General features: G+C 36.8%; 1 protein-coding gene across 1 annotated transcript; it reads right to left on the bottom strand.

Annotated features, from left to right (window-relative positions):
- Positions 1-508: 508 nt before the first annotated feature.
- Positions 509-12,068, bottom strand: LYPLAL1 (lysophospholipase-like 1). Its single transcript, XM_009069327.1, has 3 exons — positions 11,891-12,068; positions 1,386-1,501; positions 509-768 (listed from the first exon to the last, which is right to left on the bottom strand). The coding sequence occupies exons 1-3, from the start codon at positions 12,045-12,047 to the stop codon at positions 529-531; spliced, it is 513 nt and encodes a 170-aa protein (XP_009067575.1). The 5' UTR covers positions 12,048-12,068; the 3' UTR covers positions 509-528.
- Positions 12,069-14,940: the final 2,872 nt, after the last annotated feature.

Below are 14,940 nucleotides of genomic sequence, written 5' to 3'. Positions count from 1 at the left end.
TTTGATGCAGGTTCATTCCCATATGCTGAGAATCCAACTGAAGCCAATACAGTTCATCTCATTGAACTAACTTGAAAATGTGCATGTATTTCTACAAGTAAAAGGGCATTATTTTAATAATCGGCCTTTTTCTGCTGTAATGCCATTAAGAGACAACTATACTACGGTGTATTTTTCCATCTTAGAACATCCCCCCCACTCACCCAAAATATCTATCTGGCAAATTCAGAGCAATGCTTCTTGAATACAGTTTTGGTCATTGTGGAATGGTTTTAATAGTATCAGTCATTATTTTCGGTAGACTGATGTGGATGTGTATTTAAAAACTGGATAAGAAAACTGAAAAAGAAACCCATATAATAAGATGAGTTTTAATACTCAGCTCCATCATTTCACCACTTAGGTGCACTTTATGGAATGTGTCTACCTGAAGCTGTGCTGATATACCATATTTGGGACACCCACAGACATGCCATGCGTGATCTTAAAACCACAAAAATCAGAAAGCTTATGAGGCTGGATCTTCTTTTATTCATTTGCCTTTGCTGCTTCAACAGGCAATTTTTTTACAATCCAGGATTTTAATTTTTCTATTTCAGTTCTGTTTAACTCATGATTGAGGTTTGGAAAAGTATGAAGTGTTGCTGATACTCCAAGTGACTTTAACATCTTGTTGGTTTCTTCACCCCATGAGTAGAGAACTAGTTCGTCAGCAGTTCCATGACACTGAAATAATTCTGGAGGAACATTTTCATTACTTTTCAAAGCCTAGATGGAGAGGAAACACTGTCAGACATATCAGTAAAAAATTTAGAAGAATAGTTAGTTACAATTACATGGTGACAACTCAAACAGCATTGCATTTATTAATCTGCATTTTAGTGGTCATATTGTACTATCTCTACAAAAGTAAACAAAAGAAATATTGGAAAAAAGTTCACTTCAAACTCCAATATGCTAACTCTTGACAAATTACAGTGTTTACTTTAAGGTCTATACCCCTCTCCAGATAAGGGAAACAGAAAAAAATCATGACAGCAGGTGGAGCCCATGAGTATTGTAATTCATCATAAATTTTCAAATAATAGTTACTTACACAGACTCTCTAATAATTAAGGACAACTTGCAAAGCATTTAGTTTGTTATGTTAATCTATTTCTACACTGCTAATAATTGTACTGTCTGTGCAATAAAAGCAACAAAACATCATGTAAGCGCAGCTTTAAATCCTCACTTGCCTAATGCTGTGTTTGTTTATTTCCAGGAAATGGCATAAGTTTAGAACATAAATCAATTGACTCAGATAAATAAACATGCTATATTCAATTTTAATTACGTTTGCCATTTAGCTAGCAGTTTTTCTATTAAGTCTACCACACACTCACCTGGTAAACAACAGAGTCTTTATTTAGAAAACTAGACAATGCAAAGACTCCTGCCAGATCCTGATGAAACCTATATGCTAAATGCATTGCCATTCCACCTCCCATTGAAAAGCCTCCTAGGATGAAAGAAAATAAGAAAAAGATTGGAGTTTTCTATATGTCTTTCTGACCCAGCATTTAATTTGTTTTTATCTTCAGACTTGTTTCTCTTATATATATAATATACATTATATATATATACACACACATATTATATACATAATGCAATCAAAAAACATCTTGAGCAACATAAAAGTTACAATGATCGTGGAATCACAGAATCACTTAGGTTGGAAGAGACCTCTAAGATCATCGAGTCCAACCTTTGACTGAACACCACCTTATCAACTAGACCACAGCACTGAGTACCACGTCTAGTCATTTCTTGAACACCTCCAGGGATGATGACTCCACCACCTCCCTGGGCAGTCCTGTCCAATGTTTCACAACCCTTGCCATGATGAAATTCCTCCTGATGTCCAACCTGAACCTCCTCTGGTGCAGCTTGAGGCTCAAATGAAAGCATGATGCAATTAAGAAGTTGAATAGCTAAAGTACTGCTGAAGATTCATTACTGAGAGAGGAAAATAAAATCAGCCAAAATTCCATTACTTTAGAAGCCATTTGTGTATGGTGCCTACCAGGTAGCTGAACAGTGTGGCCATATATACTCTGACATTAACAAAGCAAAACTCTATTAATAGTCAATTCTTCCTGGTTTTTTATATTCAACTTGTTTTCCTCTAGGCAAGCAGCATTCACACGTGAAAGATCTCTATCACTACAGTACATAATCAATGAACATTCACCACATTAGACTAGTACATTCAGGGTTTGGGGTTTTTTTTCGTTACACCTTGGGATATATAATAAATAGGGAAAAACATGCAATGTACTGCACCTGAGCTCTAACAGGATCTCTGAATTAATAGCCTTCAGAGATCCATATGTCTCTTCAATTGCACTAATTCCTTACATGAGATAATTCCTCAAGAAGGATTTTTACATGACAAATGCTTTATTAACTAGGAAAATAATCCAGACTACCACATTACTTCACAAGGACACAGTACACAGGCTATTATATGGACTGCATCCAGATAATACCTAGAGTGAAGTTTCCTTTATTTTCTTATGTGGAATCTCATAATTTACTTCACTTCCTTTTGATAATTTTGAACAAAGATTCCATTCACAAACCCAAAAAAGGAGCACTAAAGTGTATAAGGGACCATTTTGCATGTGCTTACAAATACATACAGATAATACTTGGTCAACATATAAAATGAAGTTCATTTTAAGTATTCTAGATTACAGAAGAAAAGCTACATTGAAAACTCATTACTAGTTTGTAAATGATTTAATCTTAAAATTTTGTACCCAGTTAGTCACCATCTGGCACACTGTGTGCAATTACTCACCAGCAGTCTTTGACAATGCAATCACCTTCTGTTTAGAAGAATATTAGGTAATGGTTCTTTTATGTAGCTCATACTACTATGAGAAAATGCAATACAAAGGACGAGTTCTTTGAATTTGGTTTTCATGGGAAAACCTGAAGTTCATCACCTGATACCACAACAATCTCTGAGAAAATGCCATATGGTAACTGCTTCAAAAACAACAATTTGAAGAAGCGTTTTTAGCTGCAGACAATGTTTTTCAATTATAAGAAGTATTTCAGTATATTTGACATATCACATAAAAGACATGCTGAGTCAAGAACTTTTACAAGAATTCAGATTATGGATTAAGGAAAAAAATAGGCAGGTACAGATATTACACAAGTGTATCAACTGAGAGATTATAAGCAAAACACAGAAGAAAACAACATTTATACAAATGATCTCAGCATAATGAATACATAAACTGCACAGCATTGCTAAGAAGATTGTGTCATGAGTGTTGGACAAAATCAAAATGACACAGCAGCATCTCAACCTTAGATGGGCAGAACATCCCAAGCCCTTCACTTGAGACCAATCTAATTCTGAGATGTACAAAGAATGTGCATAGTTCAGAGTTTGCCAAGGGGTTTTGAATAAAAAAGTATGTTCACTTTCAATTTTCCCCTTATACCTGTTTTATTGAGAACTGTGATCAATCCTTCAAAACAGTTAAAATAGTGTAAAGTCCACAATGTTCAAGATACCAGTTCAGAAAAGCACCTATGTGTGTTAATTTTCCTGCCTTAAAAAGGAGGTTTATGCCTGGGCTAAAGGTGAGCATATACAAAACAGGCTCAATCAAGTAAAACACTTTCAGTTGCAGTGAAAATCCACTCAAGTACATATTTATGACCTCAAAACTGCCTTAGGGTAGTGTTGATTTCTAGGAAACACCCCCTTGCAATGAGAAGAAAGCTGCTTGCAACTTGCTTTGCTAGTTGCAAAAGATCTGCTGAAATCACACAATCACCACAATTTGAATTGAATCAGAAGAAAACTCCCATACAGTACTTTACTGAAACCAAAACATTCTTTGCTGAATATCATCTCTAACTATGTTAAATTAACCCCAGCCATACAATGATGCAACACAGAGTGAACAGAGACTGAATTTCTCATATGCAATTTATTCCTGCTTGAATAAAATAGAAACCCTCATCACAGTTGTCACTTTTCAGGGATAAAACATTCTTTCCAAAGCTTGTAAATGGCCTTAGGAGCCTTATAAACAAACCTTCAGTTCACTTCTGCTGAAGATCTTGATTTGTATTAATTTGCTTCTTATTTGCATTTGTCTGAAATGTTAATCTGGTCCATGATGACACTTGAACATTATATGGAGTTCAGGAAACCAAGTAAAAAAAACCTACTGTCAAATTTCAGCTTTATTAATTTCTTTGTATTTGATCTAACAATGTTTGAGTTTGTATCTCAGAAAATGTCTAATTTTATTATCTAGCACAAAGGTTTCTTTATTTTGTCTCTCATGTCCTGTATACATAAGAGAGTGCTAAAAACTCTGCCTTCTCCCCAATGGTGCCTGCAAAAACCTATGCCAGAATTGGGAAATTTCTTTAGGTTTTCATTCTTCTTTACAAAAACAAAACCCCACTTCTCTAACAAACGCAGGCTGGATATTACCAATTTCTTCCTGAATCATATAAATCTGACTGCAAAATGCCTTAGTGAATTTGCTATGAATAATGATTATAGAATTGTGAAACAACAAACATCATCATTTCTTTGGTCTTTCCAGTAACATTTTAGAATGTACTCAAGGCTGTTTTCTACACTAGAAATCAAAGCCATGGGGAAAAAGTTAGTTATTAATCACATCTAGTACATGAATTTTGCCACCGGCTTTGAGTACAGGTCTTCTGCTCCTTGCAAAGACAGACTGTGAGCTCTTCCTACATGAATTTGAGTGGCAGAAGGAGAAACTGCTTCATTATAGCACAGAAACAAAAAAGGAAGAGAAGTTAAACTCCAGACTTTCATGAGATGAGTATTCAAACTCAAGTATAGGGGTGTGGCTTTAGGTGTTTAATTTAAGCAATATTTCTTCACTAGGTTCTCTCTAGTAGTTGTTCTTCATCTTCCCTGTATTTCTTCAAATTTGTCAGTAAAGTTTTGGTAACGAAGTGGCAATAAAGGAATCTTACGGCACACAGCACCTGTGCCAGCACACCACAAGACAAACTGTTGTGTAAGGCTGCACCAGCACAGTTAGAAATTGTCTTGGCCTGTTCTGTTACCATCACAATACATTACATACTCTTGCCTCATTCTCTTTCCATTCTCACAGCATTTTTCATTCTCCATTTCTCCTTTCCTACGTCTTTCAACTTAAGGGTAGCTTGAATCATTTAGTTATCGGGAATTTCTCCCTAAAGCTACATTTCAGTTTACTTTCTGCTATCCCTAGGGACTTGCCATGATTTACCTTCTATTAATGGCAACATCAAAACACATCATCTGCAAAGAAGCTGACTTTCTGTTTTGACCTTCCCTTTCATCAATGAATGGAAGTATTATATACATTTAACAGTGTTCATAAATGAATATCAACAGAGTACAAATGCCAGTGGAACTGCAGATTCCCTTCTCCACAGAACTCCCTGAACACTGCTCCTGTGTTAAATGCTCAAACATGTATTTTGCCTCAAGTGAATTTCCTCACAGCACTAATTTTCTGCTTTTAATTTATTCATGAAGCTTCACCAAACCACTAACCTTGCACACTAGCAGAACTACAATGAAGGGTTTCCACCTTTGACGGCCTTTTTGTTCTGTTTGTTACTGAGAGAGTCTTTACAAGAACAAAGACAACTTCCCTTGACTGGCTCAGCCACTTGCTCTTGTTAGGAACATGAATCAATTTGCTCCCCAACTCTCTCGCCAGCCAAAACATGTTTTAAAATGCATATTCAAGTGGTACAAGTTTTACAACTTTCTTGTAAAATGTTTCTAATGTATCAACTCTCAGTAAGAAAAAAAAAGCCAGTTACAGTTTTATTTTCAATTGGTATGGGTAATAGAGGGGAACTCAACATGTGTACCTAAGGAATTGTAATTTTTAGCACTAGAAAGAAAATAAAATCCATGAAAAGTCTCAAATCAATTTTTCTTAAGATGCTACTCTACCAAATCTATAGCTTGCTTCATTTACCTAGTGCGTGTTCTTGGTATCTTCTAGAGAGAATGACAGCACAGCCCTACTGCAACATTTACCTGTCATATTTGCAGGCAGCATTAATGGCACAACATGGGAAAAAGGGAGAGCATAACCTATTCTTTATGCTCACAGTGTCTGTGACTTTTAACTGAATCACAGAAAGAAAGCTAGAAAACAGCTCTTTAAAGCAAAGAATAACGAAACAGAAACAGGTTGTCCTGGAGAGCTGTGAACCTTCTGTTAGCAGAGATCTTTCAGTAGAAGTCAGAAAAGCAATTGCAAGGATTTGCCTAAACAGAGCTGAACCTACACTGACACGTGACAATGGATTAGCGAATGTTGTTAAGCTTCACTCTTCTATGACTCTGTAGGCACAACTGTGAAGAAAGCACAGGTTAATCTGTACCCTGTGGCATGTCTACACATGACTCAAGCATTCTAAAAGCCCATCCATCCATTTAATTTTGCACTAAATTCAGGCATTTTTTCAAGACGAGCAATCATGTGTTTTCAAGAGAATTTCTACGAAGGCTGAAAAGACCAGAATTCAATTAACTTTATAATTATTTTCTTGCAAAAGCCATTATCTGATATGCTATGACAATTTCATGATTGAATTATTTTTGGGTGTACCGCTGTGAGCCTTACTTACTCCTAACCTTCACTATCATTTACCAAGTCTGTAATTCACCATACAGATCAAAACTGAGAATGTGCCACCTTTCAGAGTCCCTCATTTTTAGATATATTAATATGAACACCACCAGCACTGGGAAGCAAAGTGACAAGTAGTGGATCCTACTCTCTGGTTAAAATGATTAGCATTTGTACCTCCTACTGAATGACTTCTCATGAAAACAGAAACATCCATTTGTTAATGTCTCTTTTTGCTTCCTGTTGCATAAGCTAGACAAGTAAAGCTCCAAAAGAAAAGCAAATGGCCAGTTCAGGTACAAAAGAAATACCCAAGAGGAGCAAACATTTTCCCCGAAGTACAAATGAAATGCCAATTTACACTGATCCACTGAAAATTAATGAGATGTTGCAGGTATTATGGGGAAGATGGGCTAACAGTATTGCCTTGAGCCCAGCACCTTGGGCATAATTTAGATAAACCACAAAGCCATGTAATGGGACATATGAAAGAGAAATCTCATAAAAGTTGCAGTGACAAACAGCAACGTAAATCCATGAGTTACTCCATGAGAACAAGGCAGTTAAGTACCTCTAAATCAAATACAATGTTTTCCTAATAAAGACAGAAGACACAAGACAGGATGAGTGACAATGAAAGGCTTGGAAGCCAAAGACATAAAATGTCAAGATTGTAGGTAAAGTAGATTGCCCAACACTTTAACAATTTATTTTTGATTTTTTTTATCTTCACATATTTACAGAATCCTCTTTCTCTGCAATGTCAAAGCCAAGATATTTCCTCCCTATCCCATTCACACACACACACACACACACTGAGAGAGCTGGAAATGCTAATATTTACAGGAAACACAGAGCTTTCATGTTACTTCCAACATGGTTCAGTAGCTATGTAAGAAGTCTTGCAATAAACAAAAAGTGGTTGTGTGTCTTGTGTTATTGTTACAGTACAAGGGGTCAGGAATCATGCATGTGTTTTTTGGCATACAGTCAAATCTACAGGACTGTTATGGAAAGTTTATTTTCACTGGCTGCTTACACAAGTGACTACAGGTGGCAGAGACCAACACGCCTGGATCAGCACTTCTGCACTACACAAAAAGTGACCTGCGAAAGCAGAAAAGTAGTGCTAAATAAAGAACAAAAAAAAAGAATAAAAAGACTGCCTTTCTCTGTACTGTAGTTGACTAAAATGAGCTCTATTAAAATGCTCCAAAAATGAAGTGGCCATTTCTTTCATGAGCTTCTAACATATTCTTCAATAAGATTCTTGAAATCTTTGGCAATGTCCACCTCAGTGGAGTTATTTTACAGTGCACAATCACTATGGAAGCAGTTAAAAAGCAAAACACAACCAAACACAAGAAAACAAAACGAAGTAAAACCACCACCACCACCACCTGAAAAACCAACTCAGTTTTAAATAGAAAAAGAAATTACTGTCCCACATTTCAAATTGTGGTTATTTTCTTGTTTGGCTAATTTAGCAATGAATTCAGGCATTTATAAGGAAGAAATACACCCAGTTTTTAAGAAGGGATACTATCAAAGCTCCAAGTGTCAGAATTTGACTAAATTTATAACCCTCCTTTATCTCCAAAGTCAATATAAACCTACCTACAGGATTATTTGCAATAAGTGTTTTAGCCAGGAACACCAGTAAGAGTAACTCAACAAGAATGTTTGACTAAGAAGTGACTACCATTATCATTATTTTTAAATAATTATATATTGCTGTTTATCTCCCTTCCTTCCACCTCTAAGGTCTGGGTAATAAACCTTAATGAATCAGAAGTCTACTGTCCTCAAAAGACTTGTATTAATAGGAAAGCAACTCATGAAACTGTCAGGAAATAGGAATGGGTAAATGAGCCATAAATTACTGTGTGCTGGTTGTTACACAAAATTGATATGGATCTTTTATTAGTAAGAATTTATGCACATCCAGTAGATTAAGTAATTTAATCCTTCAGAAATTGATTCATAGAGCAGCTGTTAAAAACAAGGTTGCACCAACATTCCTCTTGATACAGAAAAAGAAAAGTGGCACCACACAACCTGGACTCTATGTTCAGCTTTAGAACTGTGCCCTACAGCAGCCGCTTGTGGATTTCAGAGCTAACTGTGCTATTGAAATAAACAAAACAGGCTATAATTTAATTTCTTTAAGAGCAAATGACCTTACTGTCCCACAGTCTTGATCTTTGTGGAAAGTATAAATGGCTCAAGAAGGGAAATCATCCCCCAGAACACCAGGTGTTGGGCCTCTCATTTTCCACTGTTTGAGATCCTACTCCTGCTTCCCCTCTCTTCCCACTCGCTCTCCTTTGCACAGTGCCCCCTTATCTTGCCTATGTATCCCACACCTCTGAGCTGTCAGCAGCTACCCACCTTCCTGCTTGCCTAACACCTCACTCATCCTCATCTAACAATATCTGACACTCATCCTCAGCCTATAATTTCTAGTCTGCTATCCATAAAAAGCCATAACCTTCAATCTCGTTACCATCCTCATACTCATTTTGTTTTCTTTCCACTCATTAAAACTCCCACTCACTACAGTCCCACAACCTAGTTTGCCTTAACCCTTTCACAACCACTTCATTCCCTGTAACTACCCTCATACAACCACTCTGCTCTTTGGCTTCTGTGAACTACCTAAAAATGCCCCTGCGGCTCTTCGATGACTCCCAAGTTCTCCAGTCTCAACTACTTTGTCCCTGTTTTCCATAATAAGATACATACCAGCATTCCCATTATGGATCTCTAACATGACTCAACATCACTGAATGCACTATGAATTTATAGCAAAATTTCACCGTGGTTTCCTCTGCTATAAATGCCTTATTTTCCCCTTCACCTCACAAAGGCTGCCTCCTCCAACTCCACAGTATCAGCAGTCACAAATCCACTGTGCACTCCCCAAGTGAAGCCTCATCTTCTTGTACCAGATGGATATTCCTGACTTTTTCAAAGAGAACTCTAAAAAGATCTGACAGGACTCAATTATTTGATGTTCTAAGCAAGTGACCATATCTTCAATTATCGCCTGTACACCAACTGTGCAAACTAAGAAAAATTTCAGACCACCCATTTTTCCTTTTCCAGTGGACATTACAGTTCGATGCAGACATACTGACTTGGCCTTGTGCTCTCTTTTGACCAAAAAAATCATAAAATGGCCAGGGCTGAAAGGGCCCTTAAAGATCATCTAGTTCCAGCCCCACTGCCACAGGCATGGACACCTTCCAGTAGATGAGGCTGCTCAGGGCCCCATCCAGCCTAGTCTTGAACACTACAAGGGCAGGGGAATCCACAACTTCCCTGGGCAACCTGTACCAGTGCCTCACCACCCTCACAGTAAAGAATTTCTTTCTAATATCTAATCTAAGTTTCTGTCTGTTTGAAGCCATTCCTCCATGTCCTATCACTATATGCCCTTCTAAAAAGCCCCTTTCCAGCTTTCTTGTAGGCCCCTTTAGGTACTGGAAGGTGCTATAAGGACTCCCCAGAGCCTCCTTTTTTCCAGGCTGAATGTCATAAAGCTGCATGATACCTTTACAGAATTCCTAATTTCCAGTAAGAAACAATGTCAGAAGACGGGCAATTATTTGCACAAAGTCCCATCTAAGACAACTAAGAATGTCACCTTTATGCATAGAAACCTTACAGGATATCTAAGGCTCCTTCTCCACTGCATCACACACTAGTTAATCATCAAAACCAGTGTAGAAAAGGCTCAAAGCTCTTGTGGCAGAACACTTAATCTTGTACAGCCATGAGTCACGCAATTAATTTTACACTTCCAAGTTTCAGATGCATCCACATGGGTCCCCCTCTGTATCCTGGACGAAGCTAATTCAGAGCTGCCTTGTTTGGCCTCTTGCATGAGTATTAGACTCAACTGTGAAGACGCATGCATGTAGTCTCTGTCAGAGGTGAGGAAACAAAGCTTTCAAGAGTGACAAAGTGAGTACAATTATTTCTGATTTATATATGAGGAATGCAAACACACAGAGACGGGGACTTCCAACATATCTACAGGCTGAAACAATCGGGGCATTCCAACTTCCTTACTCTGCTTATGACTTGGAAAACAACTTTCATACTTTGCAGTCTCATTTTTTTTCTAATTTTGAAGGTTACAGAGCAAGGAGAAAAGCCTAGTAGAACATTGGATCTGTACACAGAACATTTCCCAGCTCACTCTACAGCAAAGCACCTGCACTTCTTTAGTTGTTTCTAAGCCAGCAGGTTAACACGGGCAAGACAGATTAAAGAGACTGTGCTGACAGCCATCCAAAATGATGCACTGTGCAGCCAGGGCAATGAGCCAGAAAGGGAAAGTAAGCACAGGCCTTCAAAGAGCAACATGGGGTTGGACCAAGAAAACATGTAGGCTGAATGGTAGTGGCTCCACCAAGATTTTGATGACCTGACTCAGCTGGCCATAAATTATAAAGTTCCCACATTAAGAGGTTTTTCCCCAACATTAAATAGTTTGTGGTCTAGAGAAAGAACAGGGAGCCAAGGACTTGTGAATTCTCATTCCCTCTCTGACACAGGCTAGCTACTTCATCACCCTCAGCTCCTGGGGATCAATATCCCACTATCCATTTTACAGAAGTACTGTGAAAGTTACTGGAAATTTGTGGAAATTAAGACAAAGATAGCTGTCACAGTTCATAGGTATCTTCATTTGTTACCAAGTGTTCACCTTTAGTGATCCGTAACATGCAAATTTTTCCTCCATGAATTAATTTAAGTCAAAATGATTACAGCAGTAAGGAAAAGTTCATGATTATTTATATGCAACATCTCCACTCTCCAAAATGCAAGCCATTTTGGGAAGGTATACTTTTCCACTCTTGAAAAGGGCTAAAAGGAAATATGTACTTTTTACAGTAAATCACTGCCCACTCTGTATTTTAAACAAAGATTACAAATGACCTCTTACAATAAAAACAATTTAAGTTACATTTTTGAGGAAACTGCTTACAGTTAGCCACATTCCCCACCTGATACAGGTTTATATAAAGACTCAATATTAACGACTCGCTGCTGAAGAGGCTGTCTGGTAGTTGCAAGTCATGCTCATGAGTTTTCAGGCTAGAGTAAATTCAAAGTAAATGATCTCTTAACAATTAAAAACCATTAGAATAAACATGTTAGAAGTAAGTCTTTCTTACCTATTAGTATCCTATTCTTTGCAATGCCATTCTTAATCTCATCATTGATCAGGTTTGTAAGGCCCCTGCACATGGAATCAATACTTTCAATGTGTTCTGGACAGTCAATAGAGATCTTATACCTGTCAAACCACACAGTGGAAAAGGCTCCTTTCATAGGTGTATATGGCCTGGAGTGGTGGAAAGAAAGAAAACAAATTATTAACCAAGCATAATGTCAAAAGCTTTCAGCATACATGATAAATAAAACTAATTCAGCATCTCTCCAGCAGGTCCAATTCAATTTACATCCAGTCACATAGCTTTTCATTGCATTCAAATCATGGTCCTTCAAGAAAGAAGCCAACATTTGGAAGCTAGGTGAAATGCAGGGTTCAGTCAGTTCAATGTTAAGGTTGATCAAGTCAGCTACACATTTTACATCTTAAACCTCTCCAGGTTGAAGAGGTTCTTAATCTTAAACAAAGTTATGGTTCAAATCCACACTGTAATACAACAAACTGAAGTTAACTGCTAAACAAGACAGTTTTGCAAGAGCTAACTTTATGGAATTCAATTGATTAATTCCTGTCAAAATTGACAGGAGATGTGTATTATGAACCTCTAGGTATTTAAAAAACTTCTTCCTTCTGCCAATTTTTCTTTGTTCCTAGATAAATATAGCCACCCTCATCTTAATGGGGCAAGTATCTCATAAAAATAACTGAAAGAAATGCCATGTGCTTACTGGGCTGGTGCACAGACACAAATAAGAGACATGATACTCCCTACCTTAATGCTGTGTTGTCAGATGAGTATTTTAAGTGCTTTAACATGCTGCCAAGACCTCAGATAATCAAAAAAAGCCATAATTCAAAGCAGCCTTTCCTTTGTTTTTAAATAAAGATGATTAATAGAGCCTTGAAAGCCCAGGAAAGGTTATCTAATTGCCTTGCAATGGCTCTACAATACCAAACATACGGCTATGAGATTGATGCTTCATCTCAAAGCCCCTTAAAATCCTTAATTGCTACATTTAATCAGAGGGTAAATTCTTCATTTTTACTTAAGCTCAGATCAGATTACAATTATCATCCACAAACAGACATTCTTTGATAAATGTCTGGATGGGAACCCACTGAAAATGCTGAAGTTGACTTCTGTGCTGTCTCTGGATTTTTTTCAGTACTAGGATTAAACACAAACCCAACTAGCCTTAAAAAAGAAAGTAACTATTTCAATTATTCTTAACGAAGGAACAAAGTCTGCCTTTAGTAACTCCAGAGAGGCTTCATATATGTAAACAGCTATTTCTAAACCAGTACTGCCACTAGGAAAAGCATTCAAGATAATATTATTTGCATTATTCATAAGTCAAAAATGAGAGAACATAGATTTTCCTCTGTTGCCATGAACATGAAAAAATAATCCATGACTTAAAAGTTGGTAATACAAATATATTGAAAGAGACAACAAACAGCAACAGATAGGTACAAATAGACAGACTACTTTCATCTTTCTGAGCAGAACTTCAGGAACAATTATCTAAAATATACTGTTATTTGAAATGGAATACAATATGTGATCAAGTTTAGTAGAGTGTGTGCTTTAAGCAAGTAGAGTGTGTGCATTAAGCAGTCCTTCATTTGCTTAATTCAAAACACACCATATACTTAAGCACCAGACTTAAAAAAAAAAAAAAAAATCGAGCTTTTTTTTTTCAAGTTAGTCCTTACCTGTCTATTACAAAAGTTAACTCCTAAATTAAAGGCAATTAAAAGGAAATATTTTGTATCCCAAACAAGCTAAAGCTAAGTTTAAAAAACATTATTAAAATGCTTTGACTTTTTTTTTTTTTTACCTACTCTTTAGAACCCTGTCTCCAGGGTTCTTCCAAATGAATTGATCAACACCTAAGAAACAAGACAACGCATCTCTTATTCACAGAAGTAAATTTCTAAGAAGAGACATTCCAGTCAAACCTATCAACAACATCACAATCAGTGAGGTTTCTGGATGCCACTTGGATAATGTGATATAAAACAGACTAAATGCTTGGGCAAACAGCATCTAATCCATGGGTTTATCTTCTCTCTCAAACATTCTTGCATTACCCTCGGTTAAAATGCTTAGCATCTAGAGTGCTTCATTTTCTAGGAAAGTCAGAGTACTTAATATATTTGTGTGAGAAAAGATGTAAAAGGTTTTACTATTATTACAGCAAGGTGACGCAGGATTTCCATGGAAGGAAGACACATATATGTATTGCATAACAGGAATTTACTTTTACATTACAGAAATATTAATCAGGTTTCCTCACAACTGAAAGACAAAACCAATCAATTTATAAACAGAACAAAATGCATTATGAGATTATAATACTTGATCAGAAGTCAAAACTCAGGACTTCTACCTGCTGTCTTTGCAAATTCTTCAATAAGAGAGATAAAAGACTCATGTGTTTTAGGCCCACAGGAAAAGACCACCAAGCAAATCTACAAGAGGCTTACAGCTGCCTCAAAAATACCTTTGCAACCACTCTTGATTTCTCAGAAATGCATTAAAAATAACCTTTACATAAAGCTGAGAAGTAAGATTCTTTTAATGGTTCACCCAACTGGCACATCTGTTTTAGTCATTCACCTTGTTCCTTAAATAATCCCTTTATTAGCTGGCACACTACAACTCAGACATTACCATAGTAAACAAATATGTTTGGCATGGAACCATCTGTACAGTTCCAAGAATACAGCACCAAATTTTTTCATACAATTAAACCACAAAAAAAGAAGAAATCCCTATGTTACAGTGACATGAGAAGCTGGATTGAAATATGCAAAAGCAAAGAAATACAGACTGGAGTCAAAACTCCATCCGGTAAGCTCAGCATGGTCAATTAAGGACAGTGTAAGACCGAACAGTCAACTTTAAGCTTGGATTTTTTTCCTTTCTTAAGTTTGATCAAAACTTGTAACATTAGTCCCTCTGTGCCTCACTTTCTTTATTCTCTCTTATAAATTGTACTAAAAATAAAGCTCTGTGTCTCTACAACATGTGCTGTTGAAACTTGG

This window comes from Acanthisitta chloris, unplaced genomic scaffold (assembly GCF_000695815.1).
Source record: "Acanthisitta chloris isolate BGI_N310 unplaced genomic scaffold, ASM69581v1 scaffold29212, whole genome shotgun sequence".
Lineage (NCBI taxonomy): Eukaryota > Metazoa > Chordata > Aves > Passeriformes > Acanthisittidae > Acanthisitta > Acanthisitta chloris.
The sequence above is the reverse complement of the archived record's forward strand: the minus strand, read 5'-3'. Positions and strand labels throughout refer to the sequence as shown.

Coding starts and splice junctions, on each gene's coding strand:
- LYPLAL1 (XM_009069327.1), bottom strand. CDS start 12,047: ATGAAAGGAGCCTTTTCCACTGTGTGGTTTGACAGGTATAAGATCTCT. Junction 1,502..11,890: donor AAAGAATAGGATACTAATAG/GTAAGAAAGACT, acceptor CTTTCATCCTAG/GAGGCTTTTCAATGGGAGGT. Junction 769..1,385: donor AAGACTCTGTTGTTTACCAG/GTGAGTGTGTGG, acceptor CTCTCCATCTAG/GCTTTGAAAAGTAATGAAAA.